Genomic DNA, 20,935 nt, shown 5'->3' with positions numbered 1-20,935 from the left:
CAGCAACCGCAGTAAGCGCCGCAACAAGCTCCAACAACGACAAAGGTATCGATGCACGATACCTCGAACTAACACGACCACACCTTGCATGCACTGTCGCAGATAGCAAGCCGCTACTGCCGTTACTACCCGTCCTACTGTCGCAGAGGTTTTTTTTCCCTTGGCTCTTGCCTAGGCACTTTTTTTCCTCTGCCCTTACAACCGCTACCCTTCAACCGTTTTCGACCACTTCTATCTCCCGATGGACTATGTTAATGAGTAATCTTACCCAGATGCATGGACAACATCACAGCCCGCATCCTGTGACGCCTGATTTAAAAAAAAAAAAAAACTAACATGTTTACGGAGGTGACAGTAGAACTTTTGGTCTGGTCACCACGTTGGTGTGCGCGTGGAGGGGCCCCATCCTTTGTCAAAAAAAAGGGCGCGAATATGCCTCTTTTCTTAGCTCACCATGGAGCCTTTCGATACGACCGTAATTAGGATGTCAGACACAGTGATGATGGGTATGCGTAGTGTTCGTGTTTTATAATCCGCCTTCGTTAATAAAACTGTTTAAACTTACTTTTCGTGTTCGCGTATTGCCTTACCTCAAGGAGCCACCGCTTACAAATCGTGACAAAATATTCGTGTAATCATCATCCGGGGCAACAACACAAACTATACCCCCTTATTATATTCGCAGCTTTTGTGGACGTCTTGTGTCTTATCCGGTCCAGCACGCAATCGTATTTTATGTAATATAGCTTAAACCATTCCCAGATGTGACTGATGCGACGTATACTCACCGACGTGCGCAGGCTTTGTAGTCCCAACTGTTTGAAATTCCATCTGTTCAACTATTCGGCAGCGCCAGCCTTTTAACATCCTACAGTCCTAATTCTCTTCCACTCTGTGGTAAAGCTAAATTTGACATTTTAGCCTTGGAAGTACAAGAGCTATAAGGAAAGCGAGCTCTGGTAGTTTGCGAAATGGAATTTATTTTACCAATAACTCTCGTATTTTCACTGTACTTACTAGTCCTCCACAATACTATTGCGTCTGGGAGCGAGGCTTATTGTGAGTTTTTATCATGGTATTTCACGAGGAGACGCTGAACTACTTGTTAGTATATGTACATCTCTTCGGATCATTCACAATGCGATGCGTTTCCTTAGTCAACGTCTTACTTGTTTACGTAACCCCACCACACGTTTCCGATTAGTTTATTTATTCGTATGGCTAGGGCCCGCCGTCGGGCAGACCGATCGCCGGGTGTCGGTCTTTCAATTTGACGCCACTTCGGCGACCTGCAATTGATGAGGATGATAGGATGATGATGAGGACAGCATAGCATCCAGTCCCTGGGAGGAGAAAATTCCCCAACCCAGCCGCGAATCGAACCCGGGCCCAGAGGTTTGACAATCCGTCACGCTTACCATTCAGCTACAGGGGGCGGACATGTTTCCGATAATAGCCACTGAGGGCAAGTGCAATAATGTCGTGGTCACCACGAGAGGAAGCGCAGGCGCGCTCTCTGTTAACACAGCCACTCCGTCTACAAGGCCCTGTAGCGAATGAGTGTTCACCACTGCGGCCGGGAACGGACTGACTTATTGAGCTATGAAAGCCCAACTCACTACCGTTCCTCACCGCTTTTATTTTGGCATTACCGTAGCACTTCTGGAAGAAAGGATATTGGGGAGACGTGGTTTAGCCACGACCTGCAGAATTGTTTAAAAGCAAGTTTTCACTCAGCAGCATAGTGTGCGCTGATTTGGAACTGCGTGACAGATTAAAACTGTGAGAGGGGGTTGTACATCATGCTGAGATAGCTCAGCTGGTAGAGCACTTGCCTGCGAAAGGCAGAATTCCTGGGTTCGTTTCCCGGTCCGTCACGCAGTTTTAATCTGTCACGAAGTTTCAAATCAGAACACACTCCACTGCAGAGTGAAAATTGCTTTTGGATTATCAAAAGCTATTTACAAGACGTAGCAATGGCATAAAGATCGGAGAGAGAGGAGTATCACACAAATAAGAAAAGATGGGTAAGGCCTAGGCAAAAATCAATATTACTTGCAGATCACCGAAGTAAACATACTATCTCAACTATTCACACTTTCTAAAGCACAGCGATAAAGATTTCCTTTGACGCTAAACCTGTTCAAGATATAGATATGTGAAAATCGCTTTTTGTATAGGGAACATCAGCAGGACATGTAACATTTTAGATTTTCTTCCCATTAATGAAACGATATAATAGTCAATTACGAGAGTAAAACGAGCTGTAATCGAGAGAAACCAATGGAAGTGTATCAGACAACTACTACATGCTTGATTGAGGATAATGTTGATTTACAGATACTTAAATGTGGAGGTAGTTATGTAAAAGCACTTAAGTGCATAGAAATTATCGAATGGTGGAAAACTTTGTGAGTGGTGTGTATTGTAAAGTAAGTAGAAGTAATGTAACTGAATTTTACGACAAAATAATGAACGATGTGATGTAATATACAATTGAACATCGGAAAGAGAGTGCGTACTGCATATGTAAAGCTTTTAAATGTGCCGATGTAACTGCTCTAAACAATTTGAGTGGCTCTACGGATTTGGGTTCTAGTGTCAAATAACTTTAAGAACTTGGCGTTTGCCGAAACTGATTTAGGGAAACTAAAATGTGATACATGATGATGGCTTGCCACGTACCACCTGTATCCAGTAAAATAGCCCACAATCCGTGAGATGCCCCGTGAGCCGCCACTGTTAAACCTGACAGTTGTAACAATACTTGACACGAATGGGTACGTTTCTTACCATAAATCGTAATCACAGAACAATTATTGAGAGTGGAGTCGCCTTCAGTAAACGAGGTACGAAACAAAAGTTGTTGTGAAGGCTCTCCAACTCCTCGAAAACATTACTATTCCACTGATCCACCATTGGCAATGAAGGCTGTGATTAATTTCTAGCACATTTTTGTTTCCTAAATTTAGTCCCCGTTTCGGTTCCAGAGGGAATTTACGTGTGACGTGAAGTGATAAAATCTGTCACGCATAATACCTCTTGATAAATATGAATTGCTTCGCGGGGAGGCACTTATCTCGGAGATCATGGTTATCGATAAGTCACAAGGACGCGACATCCTGCCTGTTATCACTTAAAAGCAGCGGGCGGGAGCGTACCGTATCTCCCAGCGGCGACGGGCTGAGACACAGGTAAGGCTTCTGCGTTGATTGCTACTGTTTGTGCCGGCGGGCGGCGTTCAGTAATCTGTGTGGCGCCAGCAACGCGTTGGTGCTGCTGTGCAATTAGTATCTCGTAGCGAAGCAGAGAACGTACATCTAGTTAAACGTTGTGGACAGGATATCAGCTGTAGATCACTGTGCAAAGATAAAAAGGTGTACTCTCTACACACGTCAAGCGTCTACGTTTACATACGCCTGTTATTTGAAACACTTTTGGAAGCAGCCGCTTGATGACGTTATTTTCATTTCATTTTAACACTGACTCATCTTCGCAATCTTTACACCCTCCGAGTGGTAGAAGAATATTTTTATTCTTCATGAGGTTATTTTTGATCCGTCGTTGCACCTACAAAAATGCGTGATTTTTTCATCCGACGCGTTTCGCTTTATTGAGGTAAAGCATCATCACTGGTACGTAATCAATTTTATTTACATTTTGATTTGCTTTTTAGATCGAAAACCAGTTCGTTAAGAATAGGTTGGTTTGTACTTACGGTGAATTTTCGGCTGCTTTCTCGCTTACATCGCGAAATGCTGTCTGCTAGCACATCGTTGTTTTTCTGTGTTAGACAGTGATAATTTTCTCCTAATTATGTTCTGCAGTACTGCGCATTTCCCACAACACACTTTTATGCACACCACTATATTCTGTTTGTTTTCGTACTACAAGTATGTGTTGATGTTTGTGTTTTGTAGTGTTGCCAACAAAACCTTTCCACTACATTTTCTTTGACCTACAATATCCTTTTTTAAATTAGGTTATTGTATGTGTGTCATTCTATTTAAGTATATTTCTGTGTATTTATATGCTGTGTAAGAGTAGATAAGGAATAACGGTGAAGATTAATTAATTTATTTATTTTGGGAGGAGAAACCATGATGAGTGGACATAAGTATATAGCAGTGTGATGAAGTGTGGGTTAGTTTCATTTCACCTCTCGCTCCTCACCTTCTCCTCAAACCGACATTCCATCACACTGCTATATAGTTATGTCCACTCATCATGGTTTCTCCTCCCAAAAAAATAAATAAATAAATCTCCATCGCTATTCCTTCTCTACATTAACACATACTTGAAATACGAAAACAAACATAATACAGTGGTGTGCATAAAAGTGTGTCTTGAGAAATGCGTAGTGCTGCAGAACATATAGAAATTATGCGAAAATTATCACTGTCTAACACAGAAAACAACGATGTGCTAGCAGACGGCATTTCGCGATGTAAGCGAGAAAGCAGCCGAAAAATCACCGTAAGTACAAACCAACCTATTCTTAACGAACTATTTTTCGATCTAAAAAACAAATGAAATGTGAATAAACTTAATTACAGATCACTAATGATGCTTTACCCAAATAAAGCGAAACGCGTCTGGTGAAAACATGACGCATTTTATAGTTTCAAGGACGGATCAAAAATACCCTCATGAATTATAAAGCAACTACGGACACTATATCCACAAAAATGAATATTTTGATGTCTTGAAATAGTCTTACTCATTTACGGAAATCAAACAATCCAGTAATTCATACGCATTACTTTACCACTGTACATTGGGTTCAGATTTCTCCTAAAAATAACAAGAGCAATTATGAAAAAAGTTGGTTCATATTAAAATGATACTAAAAAGCATAAAAAGTTGAACTCCATACCAATGTTATGAATGTGACAGTGTCTTTGCCAGCCCCGGTGGCCGAGCGGTTCTATGCGTGACTGCTACGGTCACAGGTTCGAATCCTGCCTCGGGCATGGATGTGTGTGATGTCCTTAGATTAGTTAGCTTTAAGTAGTTCTGAGTTCCGAGGGACTGATGACCTTAGAAGTTAAGTCCCATAGTGCTCAGAGCCATTTGAACCATTTTGAAAGTGTCTTTGTCTGTTACTTTTAAAGCGATATGGAATGGAACGAGGATGTGAGGACTTAGGTTTATTGTGAGAATTTTAGGAAAGAGTGGTTTATCTGCTAATGAGACCGCATGCAGGACACTGGTGCGACCTGTTCTTGAGTACTGCTCGAGTGTTGTTTGGGATCCGTACCAGGTCGAACTGAAGAAGGACATCGAAACAATACAGAGGTGGGCTGCTGGATTAGTTACTGGTACGTTGGAAGAACACGTAATGTTACGGGATGCTTCGGAACTGAAATGGGAGTCCCTGGAGGGAACGTGACGTTCTTTTTCAAAAACACTATTGAGAAAATTTAGAGAACGGGCATCTGAAGCTGACTGCTGAATAATTCTATCGCCCCCAACATATACTGCGCGCAAGGACCACGAAGATAAGACACGAGAAACTAGGTCTCATACGGAAGCATACAGACAGTCATTTTTCCCTCGCTCTATTTGCGGGTGGAATACGAAAGGAAATGACTAGCAGTGGTACAGGGTACGTTCCTTCACGCACCATAAGGTGGTTTGCGGAGTATTTGTGTAGATGTTGATGTAGATGTACTCCTTCACGACTAAACCGCTGAATCGATTTTGATGAAATTTTGTGTGGAGACAGCTTGCACGTTGAGAAAGGATATAGGCTACTGTAGAAAGTGTTTAGAGTGTTTAGTAGAACATATTTATTGATTTAAAGAATATCACGCGAATTAGGGAAAATATTTACTCTTTGAAAACGTTATTTCCTCTTTGACTTTTCGGCTTCCATATTTGTAAAGATGCTTTTATTTGCTGATATGTTCTACATAATACGATTCAACGTAATGAATACAATGTTTAGAAATACTTTAATTCACACTTCCGCACTACAACGTACTAATTGCGGAAGTAACTCTGTCACGTTTCCGAGACGAAACCTCTGAAGCGATTTCTATGATATTTGGTGTGGAGGTAGACTGGACGCTGTAGAAGAACATAGGATACTTTACAAAACAAAACAAAAAATTGCCTCCTAAGAGGGTGAAATAGGGCTAGAACATCTGTGAACATAAGCCACGTCGCGCAGTCCGGAACCGTGCGACTGCTACGGTCGCAGGTTCGAATCCTGCCTCGGGCATGGATGTGTGTGATGTCCTTAGGTTAGTTAGGTTTAAGTAGTTCTAAGTTCTAGGGGACTAATGACCACAGCAGTTGAGTCCCATAGTGCTCAGAGCCATTTGAACCATTTGAGCCATAAGCCACGTCTTCGTACGTTGAGGCACTTGGGGAGTGATTGCGCACATCATGAGCTATGCTTACCCAAACAAGGAGATACGTGAGGGCAGCTGGCGTTATTGCGCGGTACTGTAGCTTACTTACTCACCAGCACTCATCATAACAAAATTACTAATATGCGAGCGCAGCCGCGGTAAGTGCGGGGTATTTATATAAAAAAAATTATACCTATACTTATAAAAGCAGTGTTGATGCAGCAGGTTGTCATCTGTTACAAAGAATTTGTAAATCACTGCAGTATATGTTCGACAAACTACAGAACTCAAATATTTTGGATTTCACGCTAAGTCGTCTTTCTCTGTGCGAAGCAAAATCTTATAAAATAACTGATGCTCACATATATTTATTACAACAAGCTTTTATCACTACGCCACGTACTAGGTGGTTTAATCGACAACTAGTTTCTTTCTGCCAAGCCCTGCGTATAAGGCGTGAATACATCTGGTCGCTTTCATTTCCCTGATTACTGATTCTGTTGCCTATGTGATAACCCTCTTCGTCAGGAAGTACACGACCAACTAACAAACACATTTAGTATCAACATTGTAGCGATTACTTTATCGTGTTTCGGTACGCTGCTTACTCTAGTGTCGCCTAGCCTAGATAAGGCGTTCGAAGAACGCGGCGACAGTTGATTTGAGCTCGTGAGTAGTCTCTGCAGTGCTCCCCCAACGCGTGGGTCAACGTGATGCCCGGCTAGCTACACGACAGACTTCCCGAGCATTTCGTCTAACATGTTGACAGAAAGCATCAGGGAAGTGCACATTGTGGGAGGTACGCAGTCTTTTGTTCTATCAGAAATTCCGTCAGAACGTACGATCAGATAAGTTGCTCAATTTTTTTACTTTGCCGGAAAACCAAGCTAATTGTCATGTAACAGATCCTCAATTTTCTTTTCCATTCTTCTGTATATTATTCTTGTTGTCTGCTTGAATGCATGAGCTGTTAAGCTGGTTGTGCGATAGGTCTTGCATTTATCTGCCCTTGCTGTCTTCGGAACTGCATGGATGACATTTTTCCGAAATTGTGATGGTATGTCGCCAGTCTCGTAGATTCTACACACTAGCTTGAATAGTAGATTTGTTGTCTCTTACCCCCTGATTTTAGCATTTCCGATAGAATATCATTTCTTTGAGCGCAGGTCTTACAGAGTTCTTTCAAATTCTGACTCCCCTATCGACTTCATTTTCTTCTTCTATCACATCAGATATGTCCCACGCTAAATGCGCTATTTCCATCCATCTTCTCTCACCTCCGCGTTTAGCAATGGAATTCCCATTGTAACCTGAATTTTATCACCATTGCTTTTAATTTACCGAAGTTTGCCCTTCCGACAATCATTCCTTTATCTTTTTTTTCACAGCCATTTCCCCTTGGTTGCACTGCACTTCCTATTTATTTCATTCCAAAGGGATTTATATTGCTGAATATGTGTCTTTTTCTGAACATTTTTGTGTTTCTTTCTTTATCGACCAATTTGAAGTATTTCTTCTGTTCCGCATGGTTTCTTCGCAGTTACTTTTCTTGTACTTACGTTTGTCTGGGCAACGTCAGTGATTGCCCATTTTAGAGGTGTCCTTTCCTCTTCAATTAAACTGCCTATTTCAATAGTCACTAACACAGTATTCACATCCTTAGCGAATTTCAAACGCATCCCATCGTTGTTCAGTATTTCATTATGGCACTTCCTTCCACACTGATTCTTCCGAACGATTTTCTTCATTATTAAAAAATTGTGAACTGAATCAATGCCTGCACCTGCTTACCCCTTACAGTCCAATATCTGATTTCGGAATCTCTGTGTGACCATGATGTAATCACAATGAACTCTTCACGTGTCTGCCGGCGCGGTGGTCTAGCGGTTCTAGGCGCTAAGTCCGAAACCGCGCGACTGCTACGGTCGCAGGTTCGAATCCTGCTTCGGGCAAGGATGTGTGTGATGTCCTTAGGTTAGTAGTTCTAATTTCTAGGGGACTAATGACCACAGATGTTACGTCCCATAGTGCTCAAGCCATTTGAATCATTTTTTTCTTCACGTGTCTCCGGTTCTTTCCAAATATATCTCCAAATGGTTCAAATGGCTCTGAGCACTATGGGACGTAACATCTGAGATCATCAGTCCCCTAGAACTTAGAACTACTTAAACCTAACTAACCTAAGGCCATCACACACATCCATGCCCGAGGCAGGATTCGAACCTGAAACCGTAGCGGTCGCGCAGTCCCAGACTGAAGCGCCGAGAACCACTCTGTCACAGTGGCCGGCTAAGTATATCTCCTCCTCTTGTGATTCCTGAACAGTGTATTCGCTACTACCAACTAAAAATTGTTGCAGAACTCAATTAATCTCTCTCATTTGTGCTTTCAAGTCCATATTCTCCTGTTATCTTTTCTGCTGTTCCTTCCCCTACTACCGCGTTCCCATCCCACTTGATTATTAAAGTTTCATCTCACTTTATATCCTGAATTACCTGTTTAATATCCTCATATACTTTCTCTGTCTCATCATTTTCTGCTTGGGGCCTCGGTATGTATACCTGAACTATCGTTTTCGGCGTTAGTTTACTATTGAATCTGATGAGAACAGTCCTATCACTGAAATGTTCACGCTCACTTACTACTTTCCTGTTTTTAACAAATGCTACTCCCATTACTCCATTTTCTGCTGCTGTCCGCCGCGCGGGATTAGCCGAGCGGTCTCAGGCGCTGCAGTCGTGGACTGTGCGGCTGGTCGCGGCGGAGGTTCGAGTCCTCCCTCGGGCATGGGTGTGTGTGTTTGTCCTTAGGATAATTTAGGTTAAGTAGTGTGTAAGCTTAGGGACTGATGACACTAGCAGTTAAGTCCCATAAGATTTCACACACATTTGAACATTTTGCTGCTGTCCACATTACTCAGTTTATGGTTCGACCAAGAATCCTTATGTTCTATCCACTTTTCTGTCACCCACTATATCTAGATGCAGCCTCTGCATTTCGATTTTCAGATTTTTAAGCTTTCCTACTACGTTCACACTTCTGACATTCCTAGCTCCGACACGTAGGATGTTACCCTGTCGTTTGTTATTCCATCTTTTTCTGATGGTACCTCCCCTTTAACAGTCCCCTCCCGGAGATCCGAATGGGAATTAATCCGGAATCTGTTGCCAATGGAGAGTTCGTTATCACACTCTTTCAGTCACAGGCCGCATATCCTGTGCACACACGTTACGTGTTTCTAATGCAGTGGTTTCCATCGTTTTCTGCATTTTCATGCCATTGGTCATAGCTGATTCTTCTTCTTGGTCCTAAGATTGTATTCAGACACCTAACTCACGATTTCCTTATCAGAGTATTTGAAAGTAGCGGTCTGACACGAAAGCCGCGTTTCGAGTTTTTACAAAAGCCTTGGCAGAAGATAAAAGTGTGTACAGATCGATTTATTGTTTTTCAGAATATTCGCTTTTAAAATTTATGCACTTTTGCCATCGTCTGAATCAATTATGGTAACATTTTTTTCTCACTGATATTGATATCTCAAAAATACGATTTTGGAAGTATTCAACATCTTATTAATATGATGAAAATCTCTATCCGTATATTTTGTAGATGATGTAAGAAAGCAAAAAAGAAGTAGTGAGACAATGAATCATGTGAATACAGACAGTAAGACAGTAGTTCGATTCTCTTGGAAGCGATTCTCAAACGAGCCAGTTTCGTTGGTTTCGGATGATTTTGGAACACCGAAATAGTTGACAGCTTAGTTTGCGGCCTGTACAAATGTATCCCAGTTTCGTCTTTGGCACTATATTATTCACCGATTTTATGATTCGGTAAAATGATTTTGGCATTTACTGTATGACAGAGACAAGCGTTTTTTTTGGTGTGTTTTGCTCAGCTTATACCGAATACATCCGCTACGCATCTTGTCCACTCCTAAACTTCGATGTTAATTCCACTGCCTAACCCTGGATATATTGTCAGACGTCAGAGTAGGCATCATCGGCGGGTAAAAGATGATTAGAGTTGCAGTTCTCTGTGACAGGTACACTGGCCACTACAGTGCAATGGTGTTGTTTGTCTGCTGTAATTACCAGGGCTGGCAGGATACAGAACAGGCACGATCAGCGTCGCGTGTTGAGCGATGAGTGTGACATACACGGAGGTGCCGGGCACAGAGGCGACGTTAACTCCACCTGACAGACTTCGAAAGCGGCGTCGTTCTCGAACACCACTCAGCCGCCTGGTTGAATTGTGCAATGTCCAGATTTGCTCAGCATTCAGATGAGACAGTTGTTCCATACTGGACTGCATGGGAATGTGAGGGCACCCAAACTCGTCGTCAATTTTCCAATCGGTGGCGTTTGATCTCTACAGGTGGTGCGGCCGTATTGTGCACCAAGTACAAGTTTGGATAGCCCTTCTACATCTACATCTACATTTATATTCCGCATATTCCGCAAGCCACCCAACGGTGTGTGGCGGAGGGCACTTTACGTGCCACTGTCATTACCTCCCTTTCCTGTTCCAGTCACGTATGGTTCGCGGGAAGAACGACTGTCTGAAAGCCTCCGTGCGCGCTCTAATCTCTCTAATTTTACATTCGTGATCTCCTCGGGAGGTATAAGTAGGGGGGAAGCAATATATCCGATACCTAATCCAGAAACGCACCCTCTCCAAACCTGGACAGCAAGCTACACCGCGATGCAGAGCGCCTCTCTTGCAGAGTCTACCACCTAAGTTTGCTAAACATCTCCTTAACGATATCATTGTTACCAAATAACCCTGTGACGAAACGCGCCGCTCTTCTTTGGATCTTCTCTATCTCCTCCGTCAACCCGATCTGGTACGGGTCCCACACTGATGAGCAATACTCAAGTATAGGTCGAACGAGTGTTTTGTAAGCCACCTCCTTTGTTGATGGGCTACAGTTTTTAATTTTATATGATAATTCCACTTCAAATCGTTCCGCACGCATACTCCCAGATATTTTACAGAAGTAACTGCTACCAGTGTTTGTTCCTCTATCATATAATCATACAATAAAGGATCCTTCTTTCTATGTATTCGCAATACATTACATTTGCCTATGTTAAGGGTCAGTTGCCGCTCCCTGCACCAAGTGCCTATCCGCTGCAGATCTTCCTGCATTTCGCTACAATTTTCTAATGCTGCAACTTCTCTTTATACTACAGCATCATCCACGAAAAGCCGCATAGAACTTCCGACACAATCTACTAGGTCATTTATATATATATTGTGAAAAGCAATGGTCCCATCACACTCTCCTGTGGCACGCCAGAGGATACTTTGACGTCTGTAGACGTCTCTCCATTGATAACAACATGCTGTGTTCTGTTTGCTAAAAACTCTTCAATCCAGCCACACAGAAGGTCTGATATTCCAAAGGCTCTTACTTTGTTTATCAAGCGACAGTGCGGAACAGTATCGACCGCCTTCTGGAAGTCAAGGAAAATAGCATCTACCTACCATCAGCTCCTGCCAGCCAAGAGCAAGTAACGGACGTCCTGCAATTCCGTGTCATCCCCCACCATTGGTCAGAGTCTAGCTGCAGCTGGGTTAGGGAATTACTGCCCCACGCGTAAGCTGTCGTTAACACAGCAATGCAAACGGCCGTGTCTCGTGTGCTGCCGTGACTGGGAAGCACGGTTTGTTGATGAAAACACATCGCATTGTGTTCAGCGATGAATCGTGGTTCTGCACTACCCCGGATGATCTGGGGAGAGATCCATGCTTACAATGTTTTGGAGCACAGCGGTGATTATCCTGGGGTCGTGCTGTGTGGAAAAATCGGGTATGACTTCATGTAATCGACGGTAGTGACTGTGGGAATTGACGGCACAACGCTAGGTCACGGACATCCTGCGTCCTCATGTGTCACCTCTTGATGCCATTGTCCAGTAGAACAATGCTAGCCCACACAAGGGTTCTCTTTCTATAAACTGTATGCGTGATGTTGAGGTATTCCTGTGGATAGGAAGATCCCTAGAACTGCCACCGACAGAACATGTGCGGGACCAGTGCGGACGTCAAATCTGTCCCAGTGTGAGAATCCAGGACATCAAGAACCAGTCACAATAGTTTTGGGCCATTTTACAGCAGGAAGGGAAACAACGGCCTTATGTCACCCTTACCAACCGAATCAGTACATACATCTAAAGCAGAGGGGGTGCAACGTCGTACTGATAAATGGGCTGATACTTCCAACTGATTTGTAAATTTTACTTGATTTATAGGACGTGAGGTCCACCAATTATGGAAAACACCGTTTTTTCTCAGTACCCAAACATGTTTCGGCACCACTGTGCCATCATCAATGGGTTTCCGTTTTATTTATTCTTTACACTTGGTGTGCATGAATTTTCCGGATGTTGTTTCCCATCCCGTGTTGGCTGCTCTACTATTATTTTTCAGGCAGTGTCGACAGTAGTGCCGCATTCGATATTCCTAAGGACGCCGCTGTCCAGCGGTAAGCCACCTACCGCGTCTCTTCGGTCATGTTTCGCATAGTGTAAATGATTTTTTGTAACAACAGTCGATTAGATCGACCTTCACAAAATTTATCCCTGACTTAAGAAGTCCAAATTTTGGCAGACTAGTTGTAAATAGAATTTTCTCAACGTCATTGATTTATAAAGGTTGAACGAAGCGCTTAGTCCAAATGTGTGTGAAGTCTTATGGGACTTAACTGTTAAGGTCATCAGTCCCTAAGCTTACACACTACTTAACCTAAATTATCCTAAGGACAAATACACACACCCATGCTCGAGGGAGGACGCGAACCTCCGCCGGGACCAGCCGCACAGTCCATGACTGCAGCGCCTCAGACCGCTGGGCTAAACCCTGGCGGCACGAAGCGCTTAAAGGCATTGATGTTGAGTTAGGTCCTAACGAAAACCTTTGGAAATCACCTCTCAGAAAATTTTGCGTGAAACATCCTCTCTGTCACAACACTGTTTCTATAAACAATCACTCATAAATAAATGACTTGTCCAGTTTTTGAGCTATTATTGTTTCCACAATGGAAAATGGCCTATTTTAAAAGAACTGTAAAATCTGTCAAAAACTCATTTTAGAAGGCGTTCTCGCACGTCACCTGGCCGTTCTATTCTAACTGTGTAAACGAATTTTCATGCCTGAAGTCCTTCGCTAATATGCTATTGAAAGTTAAGTAGTAAACTCAGTAACTGAATGTGCATTTCGCTACCTGTGTACGCTAGTTCACTCAGTTATGGAGGAACTGGATTCCAGCTGTTAATTTTTCGCAAGGAAAGGAACCGCTTTTTCCCTGTTTCACTCAGACAGATACTGTTTCTGTCCCCTTATTTGTGTAGTTGATTACCTGTCTGCCTCCGTCACGTCTAACAGCGCAATGGAATTAATTATTTTGAAATCCATCATAGGCTCACGCAGATTCTTTGTTCCCTTTTTCAGAGTAATGACGATGGAAGCCAGACTGGGTGCTGCAGCGCCGGAAGAGGAGGTGATGTGTCAGACCGACAGTGATGGCCCGCAGGAGGACGCGGCTCCACCCACACGCGCAGGTGAGTGCGGGCGCTGCGCTCTGCAGCACAGAACCACTCTGCAGCAGCCACGTATAACAGAGCCCCTGATAGTGGAGCAGCACGATGAGTGAGAGGCAGTATAACACAGACAATGGTTACCTCACATCCTGCATTAATGCTCACAACACACTATGTTGATTCTTCCATAACGGTTGGAGGATGGCAGCGTTCCTTTGATACGAGTCAGATCTAGACGTTCAGGATGTACCAGTCGACTAGCAGTATTTTGCTAGAACTTCCCATTGTGCTACGCACTTCATACAAGTACGCATCAATAGCGCCGTTCTGCTGCAACAGACTATGATTTCAATCTAATTGTCCTCACCATACTGCTCCCGGCAATGGATCATTTGCCAGATGCTTGATGGAGTGTTGTATTTCCTACAGTGAATAAATTCAAACAATAATTAACTCTATTTGTATTCGAGAGTAAATGGAAGCTCACTATATACTGTATATTTGTCTTGTGACACACAGCAACTGCACTGATATGTAAGACATTTCTCATTTATTGTTCCGTCTCAGTTCCGCATTTGTAATTAGATTACATGTTTCGATCACTGAGGATCGTCTTCAGATCTAAAACAAAAACTAAATATGTACCGTCTAATATTAACAATAAGCGGAAAAGTAATGAGTTGAACATAAACGTGGAATTTACCCAAGCAACTGCCCAGCAACCACTCTTGTCTGCTCAGAACCACATTTGAGTACTGTGTTTTGCTACTGCGGTCAATATTTTAGACAGGTATATGTTGGAGGTAGGGGTGACGGTGGGACGAGTGGCAGGGGAAGTGGAGCGAAGGTCATTGGGGGGGGGGGGGGGGGAGGATGGAAGGAATTAGGACGGGGATGGTGGTGACGTCACGAGTTTAATAAGGGTAGTCGTCCTAAAATTATAGAACGCATAATTGTGAAAAAATTCTCGTTTAAAAATTGGTAGTGCAAAACAATGAAAATGTAAAATATAGACTACAAAGATAGTAAAATTACACTACTGGCCATTAAAATTGCTACACCAAGAAGAAATGCAGGTGATAAACGGGTATTCATTGGACAAATATATTATACCTGAACTGGCATGTGATTACATTTTCACGCAATTTGGGAAGAATTCAGTGCCCAGAACAACCACCTCTGGCCGTAATAATGGCCTTTATACACCTGGGCATTGAATCAAACAGAGCTTGGATGGCGTGTACAGGTACAGCTGCCCATGCAGCTTCAACACGATACCACAGCTCATCAAGAGTAGTGACCGGCGTATTGTGACGGGTCAGTTGTTCGGCCACCATCGACCAGATGTTTTCGGTTGGTGAGAGATCTGGAGAATGTGCTGGCCAGGGCAGCAGTCGAACATTTTCTGTATCAAGAAAGACCCGTACAGGACCTGCCACCTGCGGTCGTGCATTATCCTGTTGAAATGTAGGGTTTTGCGGGGACCGATTGAGGGGTAGAGCCACGGGTCATTACACATCTGAAATGTAACGTCCACTGTTCAAAGCGCCGTCAATGCGAACAAGAGGGGACCGTGACTTGTAACCAATGGCACCCCATACCATCACGCTGGGTGATACGCTAGTATGGCGATGAAGAATACACCCTTCCAGTGCGCGTTCACCGCGATGTCGCCAAACACGGTTACGACCATCATGATATTGTAAACAGAACCAGGATTCATCCGAAAAAATGACGTTTTATTATTCGTGCACCCTGGTTCGTTGTTGAGTACACCATCGCAGACGCTCCTGTCTGTGATGTAGCGTCAAGGGTAACCGCAGCCATGGGCTCCGAGGTGATAGTCCATGCTGCTGCAAACGTCGTCGAACTGTTCGTGCAGATGGTTGTTGTCGTGCAAACGTCCCCATCTGTTGACTCATGGATCGAGACGTGGCTGCACGGCCCGCTACAGCCATGCGGATAAGATGCCTGTCATCTCGACTGCTAGTGACACGAGGCCGTTGGGATCCAGCACGGCGTTCCGTATTACCCTCCTGAACCCACCGATTCCACATTCTGCTAACCTTCATTGGATCTCGACCAACGAAAGCAGAAATGTCACGATACGATAAACCGCAATCGCGACAGGCTACAATCCGGCCTTTATCAAAGTCGGAAACGTGATGGTACGCATTTCTCCTCCTTACACGAGGCAACACAACAACGTTTCACCAGGCAACGCCGGTCAACTGCTGTTTGTGTATGAGAAATCGTTTGGCACCTTTAATCATGTCAGCTCGTTATAGGGGTCGCCACCATGTGTGAATGCTCTGAAAAGCTATGTTGTTGTTGTTGTTGTTGTCTTCAGTCCTGAGATTGGTCTGATGCAGCTCTCCATGCTACTCTATCCTGTGCAAGCTTCTCCATCTCCCAGTACTTACTGCAACCTACATCCTTCTGAATCTGCTTAGTGTATTCATCTCTTGGTCTCCCTCTACGATTTTTACCCTCCACGCTGCCCTCCAGTGCTGAGTTTTTGATCCCTTGAAGCCTCAAAACAAGTCCTACCAATCGGTTCCTTCTTCTTGTCAAGTTGTGCCACAAACTTCTCTTCTCCAAAATTCTATTCAGTACTTCCTCATTAGTTATGTGATCTACCCATCTAATCTTCAGCATTCTTCTATAGCACCACATTACGATAGCTTCTGTTCTCTTCTTGTCCAAACTATTTATCGTCCATGTTTCACTTCCATACATGGCTACACTCCATACAAATACTTTCAGAAACGACTTCCTGACATTTAAATCTATACTCGATGTTAACAAATTTCTCCTCTTCAGAAACGCTTTCCTTGCCATTGCCAGTCTACATTTTATATACTCTCTACTTCGACCATTGTCAGTTATTTTGCTCCCCAAATAGCAAAACGTCTTTACTATTTTAAGTGTCTCATTTCCTAATATAATTTCTTCAGCATCACCCGACTTAATTCGACTACATTCCATTATCCTCGTTTTGCTTTTGTTGGTGTTCATTTTATATCCTCCTTTCAAGACACTGTCCATTCCGTTCAACTGCTCTTCCAAGTCCTTTGCTGTCTCTGACAGAATTACAATGTCATCGGCGAACCTCAACGTTATTAATTTCTTCTCCATGGACTTTAATACCTACTCCGAATTTTTCTTTTGTTTCCTTTACTGCTTGCTCAATATGCAGATTGAATAACATTGGGGATAGGCTACAACCCTGTCTCACTCCCTTCCCAACCACTGCTTCCCTTTCATGTCCCTCGACTCTGATAACTGCCATCTGGTTTCTGTACAAATTGTAAATAGCCTTTCGCTCCCTGTATTTTACCCCTGCCACCTTCAGGTTCGGAAAGAGAGTATTCCAGTCAACATTGACAAAAGCTTTCTCTAAGTCTACAAATGCTAGAAATGTAGGTTTGCCTTTCCTTAATCTATTTTCTAAGATATGTCGTAGGGTCAGTATTGCCTCACGTGTTCCAACATTTCTGCGGAATCCAAACTGATCTTCGCCGAGGTCGGCTTCTACCAGTTTTTCCATTCGTCTGTAAAGAATTCGCGTTAGTATTTTGCAACTGTGACTTATTAAACTGATAGTTCGGTAATTTTCACATCTGTCAACACCTGCTGTCTTTGGGATTGGAATTATTATATTCTTCTTGAAGTCTGATGGTATTTCGCCTGTCTCATACATCTTGCTCACCAGATGGTAGAGGTTTGACAGGACTCGCTCTCCCAAGGCTGTCAGTAGTTCTAATGGAATGTTGTGTACTCCCGGGGCCTTGTTTCGACTCAGGTCTTTCAGTGCTCTGTCAAACTCTTCACGCAGTATCGTATCTCCCATTTCACCTTCATCTACATCCTCTTCCATTTTCATAATACTGTCCTCAAGTAAATCGCCCTTGTATAGTCCCTCTATATACTCCTTCCACCTTTCTGCTTTCCCTTCTTTGCTTAGAACTGGATTTCCATTTGAGCTCTTGATATTCATACAAGTGGCTCTCTTTTCTCCAAAGGTCTCTTTAATTTTCCTGTAGGCAGTATCTATCTTACCCCTAGCGAGGTAAGTCTCTACATCCTTACATTTGTCCTGTAGCCATCCCTGCTTAGCCATTTTGCAATTCCTGTCGTTCTCATTTTTGAAATGTTTGTATTCCTTTTTGCGTGCTTCATTTACTGCATTTTTATATTTTCGCTTTTCATCAATTAAATTCAATATTTCTTCTGTTACCCAAGGAGTTCTACTATCCCTCGTCTTTTTACCTACTTGATACTCTGCTGCCTTCACTACTTCATCCCTCAAAGCTACCCATTCTCCTTCTACTTTATTTCTTTCTCCCATTCCTGTCAATTGCACCCTTATGCTCTCCCCGAAACTCTGTACAACCTCTGGTTTTTTTAGTTTATCCAGGTCCCATCTCCTTAAATTCCCACTTTTTTGCAGTTTCTTCAGTTATAATCTACCGGTGATAACCAATAGATTGTGGTCAGAGTCCACATCTGCCACTGGAAATTTCTTACAATTTAAAACCTAGTTCCTAAATCTCTGTCTTACCATTATATAATCAATCTGGTACCTTTTAGTATCTCCAGGCTTCTTCCATGTATACAGCTTTCTTTTATGATTCTTGATCCAAGTGTTAGCTATGATTAAGTTGTGCTCTGTGCAAAATTCTACCAGGCGGCTTCCTCTTTCATTTCTTTGCCCCAGTCCATATTCACCTCCTACGTTTCCTTCTCTCCCTTTTCCTACTACCGAATTCCAGTCACACATGACTATTAAATTTTCCTCACCCTTCACTATCTGAATAATTTCTTTTATTTGATCATACATTTCTTCAATTTCTAGTAGTAGGTGTGGGCTTCGTATCTATCTTGGCCACAATAATGCGTTCACTATGCTGTTTGTAGTTGCTTACCAACATTCCTATTTCCCTATTCATTATTAAACCTACTCCTGCATTACCCCTATTTGATTTTGTGTTTATAACCCTGTAGTCACCTGACCAAAAGTCTTGTTCCTCCTGTCACCGAACTTCACTAATTCCCACTATATCTATCTTTAACCTATCCATTTCCCTTTTTAAATTTTCTAACCTACCTGCCCGATTAAGGGATCTGACATTCCACTCTCCGATCCGTAGAACGTCAGTTTTCTTTCTCCTGATAACGACATCCTCTTGAGTCGTCGCCGGCCGGAGATTGGAATGGGGGACTATTTTACCTCCGGAATATTTTACCCAAGAGGACGCCATCATCATTTAATCATACAGTAAAGCTGCATGCCCTCGAAAAAAATTACGGCCGTAGTTTCCCCTTGGTTTAAACCGCTCGCACTACCAGCACAACAACACCGGTTTGGTTAGTTTTGCAAGGCTAGATCAGTCAATCGTCCAGATTGTTGCCCCTGAAATTACTGAAAAGGCTGCTGCCCCTCTTCAGGAACCACACGTTTGTCTGGCCTCTCAACAGATACCCCTCCGTTGTGGTTGCACCTACGGTACGGCTATCTGTATCGCTGAGGCACGCAAGCCTCCCCACCAACGGCAAGGTCCATGGTTCATGGGGGGAGGGGTCTTATACTAAGATTGCAAAAAGTCGGTTTGTAAAAAATCTTCCGTAAAAAAACCAGAATATGTGTGTGAAACTGTAAAAGGAGATAAAATAGTATGTTATAAAAGTGTAAATAAAGGGAGAAAAGTGAATTAGTATCATAAGGCATTAAAAGTACATAACTTTGAAAGTGTAAAATCATACGGTCTTACTCTGAAAATATTAAAAATAAAAACTGTATAATTTTTCTTTGTTAGAGTGTTACAAGTATAGACCTAAGAAGCACTTAGGGGAAATCACGGCAAACCTAAATGGTTCAAAGGGCTCTGAGCACTATGGGACTTAACATCTGAGGTCATCAGCCCCCAAGAACGTAGAACTACTTAAACCTAACTAACCTAAGGACATCACACACACCCATGTCGGAGGCGGGCTTCGAACCTGCGACCATAGCGGTCACGCGGTTCCAGACTGTAGTGCCTAGAACTGCTCGGCTACCCTGGCTGGCTGGCAAACCTAAATCCGGATGACCAGATCCGTATCCGAACTATCATCCTCTGGATGCGAGTCCAGTGTGCTAATCACTGCGCCACCTCTCTCGGTAGATCGATAACAATGGATGTATAAGTATTGAAAGACATAAAGGTCATAAAGTTACAGACGTGGAATTATGTAGAAGACCCAGAACTGCATGAGGTGTCATTAAATATTATAATGTTTTTAAAACATTGCGATTATAAAACAGCAAAAAAGTGTAAAATAGTAAATTATAAAAGGGAAATTTTATACACTTTTTTATTTTTATACTTTCAGAATAAGACTTTATGGCTATATACTTTCAAAGTTTCACGCCGACGCCATTGAAAAATTTCTGGTAGAGCCGGGAACAGAATCCGAGCCTTCCGCATGGCAGCGAGCTACGCTGACCACTCGTACGGAGGCGGACTAGCTAGTAATATCGAAATTGATTCATTAGACATATTCCAGACATAAACACTCACCAGAAACACTACACATGACCGAAATAATTTCTATATTTGCACATTTGGTACACACGCTGAGAGACGAGAGTATGAAATAGAACTTGACGAGCAGCAACCGAGGCAGCGATCAGACAGGTGAAGGAGCGCGTCGTGTTGCAGCGAAGTGGTGGCGCACTCGCCCGACGGTGGAGCCGCTGGTGCTGCTCTTCATGTTCTCCTACGTGGTGACGCACTCGGTGGTCAACGGGCTCTTCCTGGAGCGCGTGTGCCGCTCCAGCGACACCAGCGTGTGCACCAACGAGGATCGCGCCTATTCCAGCACGCTCACCACCTGGAAGACCATCATCGAAGCTATCGTGCCCGCCGCTGTGTCGCTTTTCATCGGCAGCTGGAGCGACAAGTTCGGACGTCGACCCATCTTCATCTGGTCCTTTGCTGGTATGTCAAGAGCAAATGTCTTCTATCAATCAACCAGATTAGATTAGAT

The 20,935-nt window shown here is 43.2% G+C and overlaps 1 protein-coding gene across 1 annotated transcript in view; it reads left to right on the top strand.

Annotated features, from left to right (window-relative positions):
* The first annotated feature begins 6,995 nt into the window (after positions 1-6,995).
* LOC126271913 (proton-coupled folate transporter-like) overlaps positions 6,996-20,935 on the top strand; it is a 59,910-nt gene continuing 45,970 nt past the window's right edge. The window contains exons 1-3 of the mRNA XM_049974308.1: positions 6,996-7,158; positions 13,815-13,924; positions 20,608-20,886. Of these exons, the coding sequence (XP_049830265.1) occupies positions 13,819-13,924; positions 20,608-20,886 (385 nt within the window). The 5' untranslated portion in view covers positions 6,996-7,158; positions 13,815-13,818. The remainder of the gene's footprint in view (positions 7,159-13,814; positions 13,925-20,607; positions 20,887-20,935) is intronic.

The sequence above is a fragment of the Schistocerca gregaria genome, chromosome 1, assembly GCF_023897955.1.
Source record: "Schistocerca gregaria isolate iqSchGreg1 chromosome 1, iqSchGreg1.2, whole genome shotgun sequence".
Taxonomy (NCBI): Eukaryota; Metazoa; Arthropoda; class Insecta; order Orthoptera; family Acrididae; genus Schistocerca; species Schistocerca gregaria.
This window is presented reverse-complemented; position numbering and strand designations above follow the sequence as displayed.